Below are 14,635 nucleotides of genomic sequence, written 5' to 3' on the forward strand. Positions count from 1 at the left end.
TTATTTCGAATTCCCCATTTACTTGAGAAATCACCAACACCGAGTCTCCATAGACTTTGAGGTTTTCAACCCTCAAGGTTCGAGCTAAACCAAGTCTGACCATCGAGGCCTTATTTTCAATTTCGTCATTCGTTATTGAGAAATCCGATGTCGAGATTAACTATATCATTAATCCGTCATGAATTTACAACACCCACTTTTGTTTTGAATGTTCCATTAAAATAGGGAACCAAATGGTACTTCAGTATGATATCTTTATCTTGTCCTACATGTTTCCTTGCCCTCATAGGGTATCTCATCCTGCCCCCCGACTTCTTGATTGTCAATAGGACATTCAACCATGAAGTCGGTCAAATCTTGAACCTTAAATAATGTACATGTTTATATTAAATTCGTCAGGCGCGATTATCCACTTAAACCACCTTCCACCAACCTCAGGGTTGTGCATTGTGCCCCCCGGGGCTAGTTTTGCACATTTGGAAATACAGTTTAACTTCCTCATGCCGTGGTCATGGCTAACACGAACTTCTCAATACTAGAGTTATTCACATAATTTTTCAATGTCCCAACATATGGGTTGCTGAACCTTCATGTCTTTTCTCACAGGGGCAAGTCTCAATTACACAATTGAGTTTTCCACGTATAAATTTTCTACTTCTTCAATTTCTCAAAGATTACATGGCTTTCATCAATCCATAATGGGTTCTTTATTTTCTTCAATACCGTGGAGAAGGGAAAACACTTGTCACTGGGTTCAGAGATGAACCTCTCCTAAATCGCACACTTTAGTTTCTCTATGTTCTTAATGAAAGATGTGGGTTCCATAACCATGAATCTTATCAACATGGCCTTGATTCCCCACTCAGAGATGTGGCCCAAAAATTTACAGATCCTACCTCGAAGGCACACCTTGTAGGATTTAACATTACCTTGTGGTGCATCAGCACTTCAAATTCCTCTCGGAGGTGTTTCATGTATTCTGCCTTGTCTAGGCTTTTAATTCCATAGACTCTCATGGTCTTTCAATAGAGATGCTCAAAAAATTTTACTTTCTAACCTTTGGTAGGTGGCATCTGGTTTCTCAAAATAAAAGCAGCAAAAAGATACATAATATTACAAAGTTAATGAGGAGTGGTACCTTAGAAATGTCGTCCTTATAATCAGCTTACTGTTTTGTGGTTTCTCGCCTTCCAAGGGCAAGAATTCCTCTTCGTTTTCCTCAATGTACTCCGATTACAAGTGGATAAGAATGATATCTGCTGTTGAATTTCCTCATTGCTCGTCGAACTTTCGGAATTCCATGTCTTCTTTTGGGAGGACCTGCCCCCCACTCAATCGAGCCTTTAATCGTGGCAATATATCATAAAAGGCAAGTTGGGAATAACGATTCCCATTTTCCATGCATCTTTCACAGTTTTATATCATAGTGTGATGATCATTGGGTCTTCATGGGAGACTTTTAACCCTTTCGAATCAGAATCATCAAAATTATTGGAAATTTCCATTGTCGCTCCTTATGGTGCACTACCTTTCGGACGCAAGATTTCATTGATTTTCTTGAAGTCCCGACGATTATTAGTCTTCTAAAGATCATATTGACAATTGGACCTCGGGGCTGCTTATTTTCCTGGAGTATCTTGATCTCCCCTCTTATTCTTCATAATCTTTTATTCTATTATTTCTCCACCATTTTGGTGAACCTCTTTAGTATCCCTCATCGGATTTACAACTTAATTGTATTCCTTAGCTAACGGCAATCGTCGATGTCCTCTATGTGAAATCTCGGAAATAAATTATTGTTCCTCTTTTCAGGGTTGGTGCGTAGTGGCATCGACCATCAACAGTCTTCATCTTAATTAATTTTCATCAACATGCGGCTTCTTGGAGTATTAAAATGTGCACACTTGGTTAATTTCAGTTCTCTGTTGTTCTTTCTTGGGGGGAAAGTCTCCATCAGAGATACTTATCCTTAGCATCACACTTTTGATCCTCCTTTTGCTTCTAGTTGTTATCTTCATCGCCTCCTATCAGGGGTCAAATTCTTCTTCATGTTATTTATTTTCACCTCCCCGCTGTTGCAACCAATGTCTATTTTTCATATTAGTTTGGGCCAATGATAACTTAAGTTTATCATCCCAGGCTCCTTGTCGGACTATCACTGACATCCTATTACTCAAGTATATGTTGATCATGGGTTTTCTTTAAATCGGTCTGGATCATACAAGGATTCTTTTTATCCTCGTTTCATGTTCTTGGGGATGCAGTGTGGCTCATGCACTTTTGCACCATAACCGAGTCATGTCCCCTGGGGTTTAAGAAAACGTCATGCACTTTGTAAAATCGTTCATCGGCTGTTGTACTAGAGAGTTTTAAAACTTTTTTACGTGGTTATCCGGATTAATGAATCCATCATACGCCCAGATTGGGGTGCCTTTAGCTTCCCTGAAATATAGGTATTTGTAGTTTCTCTCGTGTAGAGATACGTAGGATTATTCAGACCTTCAAAGGGCATCAAATCTTTGGGATCAATTCTTGGAATTTCCGTCTTCTTCTTTCATGGAAGGCCGTCCGAGCCAACTATATAGGGTAATCGACCCTCGGGGTCCAGGATTTCCAAATTTTGCAAGTAGTCGGGTTTGTTTTTCCCTTTTCAGGTTTATTTTCCTCCATTAAATCACGAGTTTGATGAGACGAAAATCCAATCTTCATTATCCTAAGCTTTCAGTCCTTGAGGCCCTCGAGGCTTGGGACATCTTTCTTCGATCGGTCACTTCCTAGACGTCGCCTTCTTGGAGTGTTATCCTTCTCACTTCATATTTCATCGTCCTCTGTCTAGGGAATGGAATAATCACATATTTGGTCATTGATTGGTTTCAATCCTTGAATATAAGGGGGTTTATATCCTTTGAATTCATATCCCGGATCGTCCATGGTTCGGGAAAGGAGAACATTGGTAGAGTTAAGGTCTCAATTACCATCTGAAATTGGGGATTCGACCCTTAAACTTAGGGATTCTATCTTTCGAATTTGGGGATCTTAAATCGTCCCTTCGGATTAAGATCGAGTTTTTTCCTAACGCATCTCCCAACTTGTTAAATCTTGTTGATGTGCTCCTCATGAGCTCAAATTCTTTTTCGCAATGGTTTGAGGAATCATCCTTTCGCGCCCTCGAGACTGAAAACGTATCTGACAGCGGGCTATTTGTTTGGTTGTCTCCTTTGTGGCTCGGTCACCTTATCAGATGAACGATCACTGTCCTAGGTATTTGGAACTAGATAAATCTCAGAATTATTTATGAATGAGGATCAGCCCCTGCAAATACCGGAATTCATAATCCTACTGTGTTCGACGCTGAAGTTTACTCCAGTCAGGTGGGTTAGCGTTTCTCCATAGTTGTTAACATCCGAAATCCGATTGGGGTTTCATCCCCTAGTTTTACATTCCTTGAGATTAGGGATCGGTCCCTAGAATTAGCTTTCGGGTCACAAGGAATCCCATTATTGTGGGACCAGCTTCTTGGTTTTGTGATTGAAAGTTATGGTGCTTCAATGGCGGAAGAAAAAAAACTTGAGTAGTGGCCGGTAGATCTTGATCACTTTATGATTCTATATCTTTTCAGCTTTCCAGGTGTGTGCTTCATAAGCATGGATCCTCTTTTTTACGATTTGGGGTTTCATCCTTTCACATCTTTGGGGTTAAAAACGCCCTTTGATAATAGGTTCCTTATTCAGTTACACCCTTCTTGGGGAGATCTCCCCTTCATATGAACAATCACTATCCTCGATATAGGGATCAAAAAAGTCATAACTTCTCCCTCCGATAAGGTTTAACCCTTACAAATAGCGAGGTTCGTACTCCTCATGTATCCGACGTTGCGTTCCTCCTCAAAATTTTACATCCCATAAGGTGGGTGATCATTCACCCTTGAGGGAAGACCAATAATTATCATCTAAAATTTGGGTGTTCATTAATGAGAGCACCATCTATAGTTTGGGCTTCAATTAATTATGCATCTGTTGAGGTTGGAGATCGTTCTTTGAAACAACAGTCGGGTAACGGGGATCTCCGTACCTGAAAGACCAGCCCCCAAAGCATTGAGGTTTGACGGTGGTAGTATCCCAATGGTGGATGTGACGTTGCACATCGCAACAGGTGGTTTCTCGGTGCTTCTTCGTGCTTTCATGGTTGTCGTCTTCTTCCCACAGACGGCGTCAAATGTTATGGATAAAAAACATGTATTTTTTATTGCGTGTATTTAATGTTAGGGTTTGATAAGCTTCGAGCTTTAATGGCCGCACTTGTGTTTCGTGGCTTGAATCTGCCCTCACAAGATGCCTACGTACCTTGGCATATGCTAAGGATCAAGCCAAAACGTAGCTCTTGGTGATGCATGCCCTTGGGGCTATGGCAGCGGGAGCTCACCAAGGACGCAGTGACTTTCATGTCCTCCCAGGACTCAGCCTAAAATGTCGTTCCAGTTAATGGCCTCGTGGCTTGTAGGATGCCTTCTCGGCTTTGTGACGTGTGGAGCTCTTGTCCAAAACGTTCTGCTGAAATTGAAGGGTAAGACCCTTTATATAGACGTTGAGAGTCTGAGAATTCGGGTAAAATTGGGAGACTTGATGGGCAAGTGTCCACCTCAGATTGGACTTTGGAGTCTTAGAAAACATGAATTAGTTTCCTTCTGAATTTGGGTTGTTTGGAGGCTACTTCTTATAGAAGTAGTTACTTATTTGAACACATTTATTGGGCTGTTTAATTAGCCCCTTTATTAATTACGAATTTAATAAATAGTTAGGGATTTAGGCCTCATTAATTAGGCATTCCCCTTTGACCAAATCATGTCTAATTAATGCGATATTAACTCCGCAATTAGGGTTATTTTTATTCCTTATCAATATATATTGTATATAATATATATGAGTTACAAAATTCAATTTTTTTTTAAATATGAATTTATAGTAGCTTGTTTCTTTTTTCCACCAAAGTCTAAATTAACTTCATCATTTACTTTATATAAATCATAAATAACTCTTCAAATGTTTTACTCATGTTGTATGTTGTAACAAGTAATTGTTCAAAGCGTTGATTGCTTGAAATGCTTTCTTTAATGACACCCTTGAAATGACATTGCTATCGTCCGGGTTTAGGACCAGTCTATTCGTAAGTGTTCATTACTAACTCAATAATTCTTTTCAATTTGTATGGGATCCCATAACCACATCATTATCACTTGCATAATTTAAAATATGCTAAACATCCGTCACATTCTTATATCGTAAATTAGATATAGCTTCATTTAATATTTCGATACGTTCATTTATTTTATCAAGTTCTTGTAATATATAAAAATAAAAATTTAGTAAAGTAAGAAAATATTACTTTATCGATAAAGTAATAAAATATTATTAAATCGATAAAGTAATAAATTCGGTAAAATAATCTTTTTTCTCGGTTCCAATAATATTAATTTAAAGAGATTTAACTGTAATTTGTTACAAATATATTTTTGATTTATAATATTACATAATTTTATATTATAATACAAATTTTGATATTGCGGTATAAGATTCATATAGTATATTAATACAATATAAATGGTCTAAGTCTAAAATTTAATTGGTCTACCTAAAATATAACTCTAATCGAATACTATTTCCCCTACCTTTGATTTGAATGTGATTTTATGTAGTTTATAAACTTTTTGCTCAGAGTACATATCTTTTTTGAAAAGTGGGACCAGAATTGTAATAACATTTAAACCAGGCAACAAGTAAAAAATTGCTCTTTTTTCTCAACACACAGCCTTCATAATTGTCAATATCCTCTCATTCAACCACTTGTATTGTATGTAAATTGATGTTGATATGCATTTAAATTTTTACATGAAAATTGAAAAGTCTACTTGCTGGTTGTTAGACGTTACTCTAATACTCTAACATATTTATCCTTCTGCAAGTGTATTCAACACAGGAATATTGATTAATTGGTTCGGATCTTCGTGGTATATTTAAATCACGGATCATTTGATCAAACTTCAAAACGGTGAGAGCACGTTAGCTTGAATGGGAGGCCATCATATGAATTTTTTTCTTTAATATAATTTTAGATTTCAAAAATTGAAACTAATTGGTTCAAATATTAATTAATTTTTTAAAATTAAATAACTTATCAATAATTTCACGATTGATGAATTTCTATAAGTATCGAGCAGTAAAAGAATTAACATTATCAAGGAGTGCATGACAAAAGGGAGTACCAAATTATAGAAAGAAAATACAGATACCTTTCAATTTGATCCAAATCCAACAAATATTTTTTTTTTTATTGGTACATACATCGGAGGGCAAAACTGTAATTCCAAATTTAGACGTCGACGTCGTGAAAGACCAAAGTCAGCAGACAATAACGCAAACCCACAGTTTGTTCCATAATTTATTTCAAAAAGATGTTACTCTCTTGTTTTTATTATATAACGTTTGACTTTCTGACACACATGTTTAGGGAATTTAACCATATAGTTATAATAATTTTTTTCGAATTTTTTTTTTGTGACTAAAAATTTTGATCTCATATTTTTATTCATTTTTTTTAAATCATAATTTTAATTATGTGGTCAACCCTCTTAAATACATGTGCCAAAAAGTCAAATGTCATATATTAAAAAACCGAGGGAATAATATCTAATATTTCAACTTTTTTTTGAAAGAAGAGAAGAGATTTAATATTTAAGAAAATTTAATTATTTAAACATTTTTGCTTCATTTTAGAATTTTTAAATAAAAGAAATATTTTATTTCTACATTTTTTGCTTTGGGGTTTAAATAAACCAAACTATTGGCAAATTTATCCGGTCTCTACTATTTTTAATTTTTAATTTTAAATATATTTTTATATAAATATTTTAATATTTTATAGATTTAATCGAATATAACTTGACCCAAACCAATCATATTTTAAGTTTTTATCAATATTTTATAAAATTGATTGGAGTTTTCGAATCAAATTTAAAATTAAAAATTTGTTTGAACTCGAGATCAAACATATTTGAGTTTGATTTCATTAAAATTTAAAAAACACGCAAAGATCGAACTCAAAAAAGGTACGTTCGAATACAAAAATAAAAACAATCATCTAAAAATAAAAAATTAATTAATAATCTATTAAGTAAGTCACAATGAAATAAAAGTATGAAAGGTAAACAAGTTGATCCAATTTGACCAAAACAGCCGTAATACGACTTTTATCATCTCCGTCGACCGACTATTTCTATTTCCAACCAAATAAATAAAAAGAAAAACCCGAAAAATACAAGGGCAGAGTCAAATAATGCGTTAGGGAGCATTCTCTCATCTCCTCACTTCCACAAAACACCGCGTTTGCCATTCTCGACATTAAACGCGCTATTCCCCTCATTTCCTCTTTTAATCAGTCCCCAATCCAAACACCTCCCAATTAATTACTCTGCTTTGATTCAAAAAATGGGAGGCGTTTGCACAGGCGGCACGATTAAACACACCACAACTAGTCCTGATTTTCAACACAATAATCGAGATGACTCTAATTCTAGTTCTGGTTTCTCCGGGAAGCTGAAATCGATTAAAAGCTTTGGTAAGCAGAACAAGCGCAGGAAGGATAGCGACGATGTTGTTAGTTATGATGGTGTTGATTCTATTGTTCCCAATGGACAGAAAAAAAAGATGCAACATGTTTTCGATTCCGGGGAGCTTCATTTCTCTATTTCCAGGGAATTGAAGTCTTCTACTCCTGTTCGTAGTCACGGAACCAAGGTTTATTGATTTTGTCGTACCTTGTAGTATTTGTTTTGCTGTTGTGTGAGTTGTTTCAATTGTTAGGTTTTGTTGCTTAGAGCTTAGATCATTCAATCTGTGAGTAGTTTAGATCGTTTATTTTTTGCTTGTTTCGGAGTTAAATTAAGAGATTTTAAAGGTTAGGGATGCTATTCGGTGGATTATTAAGTTAAGTTTTTAGGAATTTAAGTACAAATTATGTGTATAGGTAGCCGAATTTCGGTTATATTTAGGATTTCATGTTCGGTAAAGCTGAGGGGTATGGTAAGTGGGACTAAGTCATCCATGAGGTGTAATGTGTTTGTGTGTATTCTACAGTCTACACATTTTTAACCATGTATTGCATTGGATTGGGTTTAGTGGATCTGTTAATGTAGTTGTTGGCGAGCTTAGGATTTGTAATGAAGGACTTTGAGGATTTGATAGGATTAAAACAGTCTAGGAATTTTTATGCTTCATTAGAGATACCGTTATTAGTCTAAGCCTGTATTTGCACTTTAAAGGTAAATTTATCTGGTGGTTGGTTGTTGGTATTAAAACATATACCAGTATGCCCTAATTCTCTAAAAATAGGAGCGGGCTCACATATATGCTGAAGATGTTATGTATTTATATGCACAATTGCACACGATTATGTAGTTAAAAGCTGGTTCTCTACAACTGTGTAGAAAAGGGATGTCATTACTTATATTTTATGATTCAAGATCATAAACCTTAAAGTTTGATGTACCCCTACTTCTAGGATTTATCACGTTCTAAAACAAGTGTTATTAAGTCATTAACTGATATGAAGTTCTCAGCAGGCAAGTACCGAGACACTTGAGGTCAAACTACTAAAAGTAAGAATTGTGAAATTAAGATGTGACTTATTTGCGTCTATGACAACTTCGGAAGACCTATCCTGTGTTCTCGTACTCGGCGATTTTCAGTTCTAGTTTCTATGGTACACCAGAAGCAATCTTGCTAGATTCAAGGAAGGGATTCCTGTCTAGTCAAACATTAAATAGTAATTCTGATGACCTCTTTAAACTTCTGCAAGTAGGCATGTCAATGGATCGAGTTTGGATTGGATCGACCTAAATCCATATCCATTCCCATTTAATTTTTCGGATTCGGATTCGGATCGGATCGACTCCGGATTTTTAACAGGCCGTTCCATATCCATATCAGTTCGGATCACGGATTTCGGATCGGATATCCGCTCCATTTATGTATATTTATTTTTTATCTTAACTTATTACAAAATCTTTTCAAAATTGACCATTCCTAAAAATATTAAAATACAAGTTGAATACAACGAAATTCAAAGATAAATTAGAAACTAAAATTCGCTTTTTGAAATAAACATACCATTAGGTTGTACAGTATTTTAATTCTAACAATGAAAAAAATTGATGTTGCGAAGTGGAATTGTTATATGAATGGAGACTTGGGTTATGCGACTCCAAAAGGTAAGAAGAACTGGGGTTATAGAAATGGACCGGACTCTAGAGACCGAATCGAACGGAATATACATAGTGGGACTTGACTCGAGGATAATACGTTTAAAATTAGAATTAATTAAGAAATATTTTTATTATAATATATATATATATATATACACACACACATACATAAACCGGATCGGGTTCTTAACGGGTCGGATCGGCCTAAATTCATATCCGCTCCATTTATAATCGAATTTTTCTTATCGGATCGGATCCTGGATCGGATTTTTAATAGGTCGATCCATATTCACTAAAATGACCTCGGATTGGGTTGGATCGGATTTTCGCTCCATTGACAGGCCTATCTGCAAGTCTGCAACTGACTCTTAGTATCCACTATCCTCTATTTGACCTAAGAAATCTTGTTGCTCTTGGGGTAGCAAGAAACTGTAGGTCTTTATGTGTCTTTCTCTAATATGAGTTATATAATGTAGATACTGGAATTGCAGGATAGAATAGGTAGCTAAGCTGTAGCCATTGTGGCAAGGCTCAAAATTATGAGCAAACTAGTTTTGAGTGCTAGGTGGTGAAATAGTAAATTCCATTAGTACATTTGGAGTCTTGAGTCTGGATATGGAATTTTTTTTGTACAAACTAGATCCTCTACTCAAAGATGAGATTTTGTTACACCCATATTGGCTTAAATAACAGGATTTAGTAATCAATTTTTGATTCAAACTTGGAATATAAACTAGTTAAGGATTTGGAACCAACTGACTAAAAAGAGAGATAAAACAAAATTTATAGTAGTTATTCTTTCATAACTGAAAGCTAATGTGGCATAGTTTGACTGAATCTGGTTATTGCATCAATGCAGGGACCTCATGTGAGCTCATTTCTTGGTAAAGCGGGCATTGTGGGCTTGGAGAGGGCAGTGGATGTCCTGGATACACTAGGTAGTAGCATGACAAATTTAAATGCTGGAAGTGGATTTGTATCTAACATGGCTTCAAGAGGGAATAAGATATCTATCCTGGCATTTGAAGTTGCTAATACCATCGCCAAAGGTTCAAATTTGTTACAGTCTATTTCAGGGGAAAATATTCAATTTCTTAAAAAGGAAATCCTCCACTCTGAAGGAGTACAGCTTTTAGTTTCTACTGATATGACGGAGTTGCTTAGAATTGCTGCTGGGGACAAAAGGTTAGTCATACCTTAATGATATGAAACTCATAGCCTTGAGCAGCTACATGTGGTTGGAATTAGTCTTTTATATTCTACATAATTGTTTGCAGGGAGGAATTTAGCGTTTTTTCTAGAGAAGTAATTAGGTTTGGAGATCTATGTAAAGATCCACAATGGCACAATTTGGGACGTTATTTCTCCAGGTAAATTGGTTTTTTAGTATAAGATACTCACTTATGAGCTAATAGTCTGCTTCCGGATTGGATTTCAAACTTATAAATGGTTATATGGTCAGATTGGATACTGACCCAGCGACACAAAAGCAACCTAGGGAAGAGGCAGAGAAGACAATGCATGAATTGACCAATCTGGCTCAGCACACTTCTGTAAGCTAGTTCTTTCCCAGTGCACTTTCTGAATGTTGTACATTTGATTGGCTTGCCGGTTGCTGCATTGTATATTGATGCTTATGTACTGTATCGGAACTGATGGTGACGGCATGCGATCTGCAAACATGAAATTGATAGTGCATTGTGGTTATCAATTATTGTTTATGTATCTGATTCATTATAGAACATGCATGAGATTTGCTTGCAATTTAAATATTTCTTGCGTTAATTTCTTCGGAGATGGATCAGGGATGTGATTACCTAAGTTAATGCATTTCATAGTTTCACCATTGCGGCATTGCCATTGTACATAATATATGTGGACAATAATTAGATGTGTGTGTATGTGTGTGCACACATATATTTGGAAACTCGATCTGAAAACCAACAGCCAACTCATGGACATCTATCATGCAGGAACTATATCATGAGTTACATGCTTTAGATAGATTTGAACAAGATTACCGAAGAAAGTTGGAGGAGGTAGAGTCGCTACATCTTCCTCGAAAAGGTTAGACCCTTAATTTTGGTTATACATCTCCTTTTGTTTTGAAGCTCAGTTTTGAACCATTAACCCCTCCTTTGTAAATAGCAAATCTGGGTGATAGGTTACTTGTATTCTTGTGTTTAGTTGTGAGGATTAAATTAGTAAATATATTACTTGTATGGCAGACATTGAATTTATTAGTACTGTGAAATTGTGATGAGTTTCTTGACTAAAACTTGCCTCTTGGGCTAGTGCATTTTTCAGGTGATGTTTTATGATTATCTTGTTATCTGAATTAGAAGTTTGCATCAGCGTTGTCGTTGTCGCTTATTATCTGACTGCTTTCTTTACATCAGTAACCATTAGCTAAATAACTCCCTGACAATCAATTTGTTTTCTTATTGGCATAGGTGAGGGGCTGGTGATATTACATTCTGAGCTGAAGCATCAAAGAAAACTCGTGAAAAGCTTACAAAAAAAATCTCTCTGGTCCAGAAGTTTGGAGGAAGTATGTTGTCCACAACATCTTTTTTTTTTAATTCTTTCCAGCTTTTGCATCACTTTTAAATTAGTTCAGGAATTTAGGTAAATTGATTCGCACAGGATTGTTGATTATAATCACACATAATTTTGTATAAAATGAACAGTTGGTGTCATAAACCTTTGTAATTCTGCATCCTACTAATTTTTTTTGCATATTTCCTCCTGCTTTTTATCACGCAGATTGTGGAGAAGCTCGTCGATATAGTAACATTCATACATCAAGACATCCTGGAAGCATTTGGAGTTAAAGGTATTATGTAGCACAGTGCACAGTTGGCATGGATATTCACTTTGTTCCATGAGTAGTTTACAGGACCAAAGTTAAATTATCTGCATCACTCATTGGATAAAATAATGTAGAAAATACAATGTGATGGAGGGAATTACTTCCAAGTGATTGCTGCTTAGGTTGTATAAATCATGTAGTTATTATGCATAGTGGAGTAGATAATGATGTTGCCATCTAGCCTTCAGTCTTTTTTTTGCTGTAGCAGGTGAGGTACCTACTGAAAAGCCTTCTAATAAACCTGAAAGACTAGGCGTTGCTGGTCTCGCTTTACATTATGCTCATATAATCACTCAAATAGATAACATTGTAAGTGCTATCCACTTTTTTTAGTAAGCTGCTTGTGGTAGGTGTTCTGTGATTAAGCTGATGTACTGTAATTTTTTTTTATTAATATGAATATAGGCATGTCGTCCTACATCTCTCCCTCCTAATACAAGAGATGGATTGTACAATGGGTTGCCAATCAGTGTTAAGACAGCATTGCGTTCTAGGTTACAGGCATTTGATGCGAAGGAGGAGGTGTGCAGTCTTCTGAAGTCCCTTTTAATTGTGTTTCGTACTGAATTTTTCTGGGCTTGTTTTAGTATTCTCCGTGTCTTACTTTTTTATGTAACATTCTGATTTCCAGCTTACAGTTCCTCAAATCAAAGCTAAAATGGAGGAGACTCTCCAGTGGCTGGTTCCAATTGCAGCAGACACTACCAAGTATGCGCAATTAGTCTGATTACTCCCTAACCTACTGTGATCCGTTTTTGTTATGAATCAGATTTTATGTTCTTAACTACTTGTTCTGTAACTCTTGATTGTTTCACATATTTTATAATTTTAATTTGATGTTCTGATGGAAATTGAGCAGAGCGCATCAAGGTTTTGGTTGGGTTGGAGAATGGGCCAATACTGGGTTTGTGAACTGTTCTCTGTTGCATGTCTTTACTTTTTACCTCTTAAGTATCAATGAAATTTTTAATATTGTTGTCTCCATTTGACAGCATGGATTTTGGCGGCAAGAAGACTGGTGCGAACAGCAGTGTGATTCGTCTACAAACATTGTATCATGCAGATAAGAAAAAGATGGATCAATACATACTTGAACTGGTGGTTTTCCTTCACCGTCTGATCAATCAAGTTGGGTACAGAGACAATGGATTTAAGGCTTTGCCAGTTCGATCACCAACTAACAGAGGAGTAATTCCTCTTATTGAGACACAAGGACCATCATCGTTAGACAACAAGTATGAAGTACAGAAGAAGCAACTTTCTCCCGAGGATAGAAATTTATTAGAAGAGGTGGTGAAGCAGAGAAAAATGATTATTGGGAGAAGCAAAAGCCAAGAATTTGTTATGGGAAGAAGGGGATCAACAAAAGTTTGGGCATTAAGTAGGAGCACCGGAAGTTCTCCAAGAAGATTCTTGCAGCAGGGGCATCAAAAATCCAGCATTTTGGATATATTGGATGGTATGGACCAGCATGAGCTATTTTCGAACTAAGCATGTATATCATATATATTTAATTGTATTTGTTCCTTAAATGACTTGCTTCGTATCCGATTGTATATATCATCATCTGCAGTCAGGTATTACTGTATAATAGTAGAAGAGCTGTTTCGAAATATTGAAAATTATTTTAAGATGGCGGGTGAAATTTGAAATGTTGGCACAGAGAAATATATCTGTATCAATCTAATGTTTGTCCTATGTTAGGAAGTATTATTACTCTTTGTATCAATCTAATGCTGGCCGTTTGATTACTAGTTCTGTTACTCTTTCCCCTGGTTGTGAATTAATATCCTCCTAGTTCCACAACTAACCTTTGTACCATTCGGTGATAATGTATTTTTGTTATATGAATACTATGAATGGCATCAGAAGCTTGAAATATTGTACTACTTTGCTTTGTGAATATTTCTGTATCGTCTGACATCGAACAGAACATACATATTGCTGGAAAGGTGCCTACCGTGCACAGCCGTTGACATAGTTTATATGGGATGTACCGATGAACTTTTGGTTTAATATATTTTTCTTTGTACAAATCAAATCTCTACAGATTAAGGTTATCAAATTTTTTCTTCTCATGTACAATTGGTACAAGAAAGAGAAAAAAAGGAAACCCAGTTATTCAGAGCGTACACAAATTATTTGTTGTAATCTCAGATATCTAATCATTCTAGCTGTTAACGATCAGACTATAGATTTTGAAAACAAAGCCAAGTTATATTATCACAATCCACGTTACACAGTAAAAATAAGATTTATTGATAAACCACGAGTTAACTGAGACTGTAGTACTACTGTACTAGTATTTGGTAAAGAAGTTGATAAACTGGGGAAGAACACTTGAGATTAAAGAGACAGATATTTGATCTAGAAAACTAGATTATTATTACTACGATTCCTAACACGAACTCATAAGAAGTCGATTAAACAGAGTTGAAGCCACCACGGAGACGAAGAACAAGGTGAAGAGTAGACTCTTTCTGAATATTATAGTCAGCTAAAGTGCG

General features: G+C 35.8%; 1 protein-coding gene across 2 annotated transcripts; it reads left to right on the forward strand.

Annotated features, from left to right (window-relative positions):
• The first annotated feature begins 7,305 nt into the window (after nt 1-7,305).
• On the forward strand, nt 7,306-13,897 carry LOC141713448 (protein PSK SIMULATOR 2-like). Of its 2 annotated transcripts, none has more exons than XM_074516877.1 (12): nt 7,306-7,790; nt 10,116-10,441; nt 10,534-10,626; nt 10,719-10,809; nt 11,230-11,323; nt 11,710-11,807; nt 12,023-12,092; nt 12,334-12,437; nt 12,534-12,650; nt 12,760-12,836; nt 12,988-13,032; nt 13,121-13,897. In XM_074516877.1, the coding sequence occupies exons 1-12, from the start codon at nt 7,482-7,484 to the stop codon at nt 13,617-13,619; spliced, it is 1,923 nt and encodes a 640-aa protein (XP_074372978.1). In that variant the 5' UTR covers nt 7,306-7,481; the 3' UTR covers nt 13,620-13,897. The 2 variants fall into 2 exon arrangements, with proteins under 2 accessions (XP_074372978.1, XP_074372979.1); XM_074516878.1 differs by having other exon boundaries at nt 12,337-12,437.
• The last annotated feature ends 738 nt before the right edge of the window (nt 13,898-14,635 follow it).

This window comes from Apium graveolens, chromosome 3, assembly GCF_009905375.1.
Source record: "Apium graveolens cultivar Ventura chromosome 3, ASM990537v1, whole genome shotgun sequence".
In the NCBI taxonomy this organism is placed as follows: Eukaryota; Viridiplantae; Streptophyta; class Magnoliopsida; order Apiales; family Apiaceae; genus Apium; species Apium graveolens.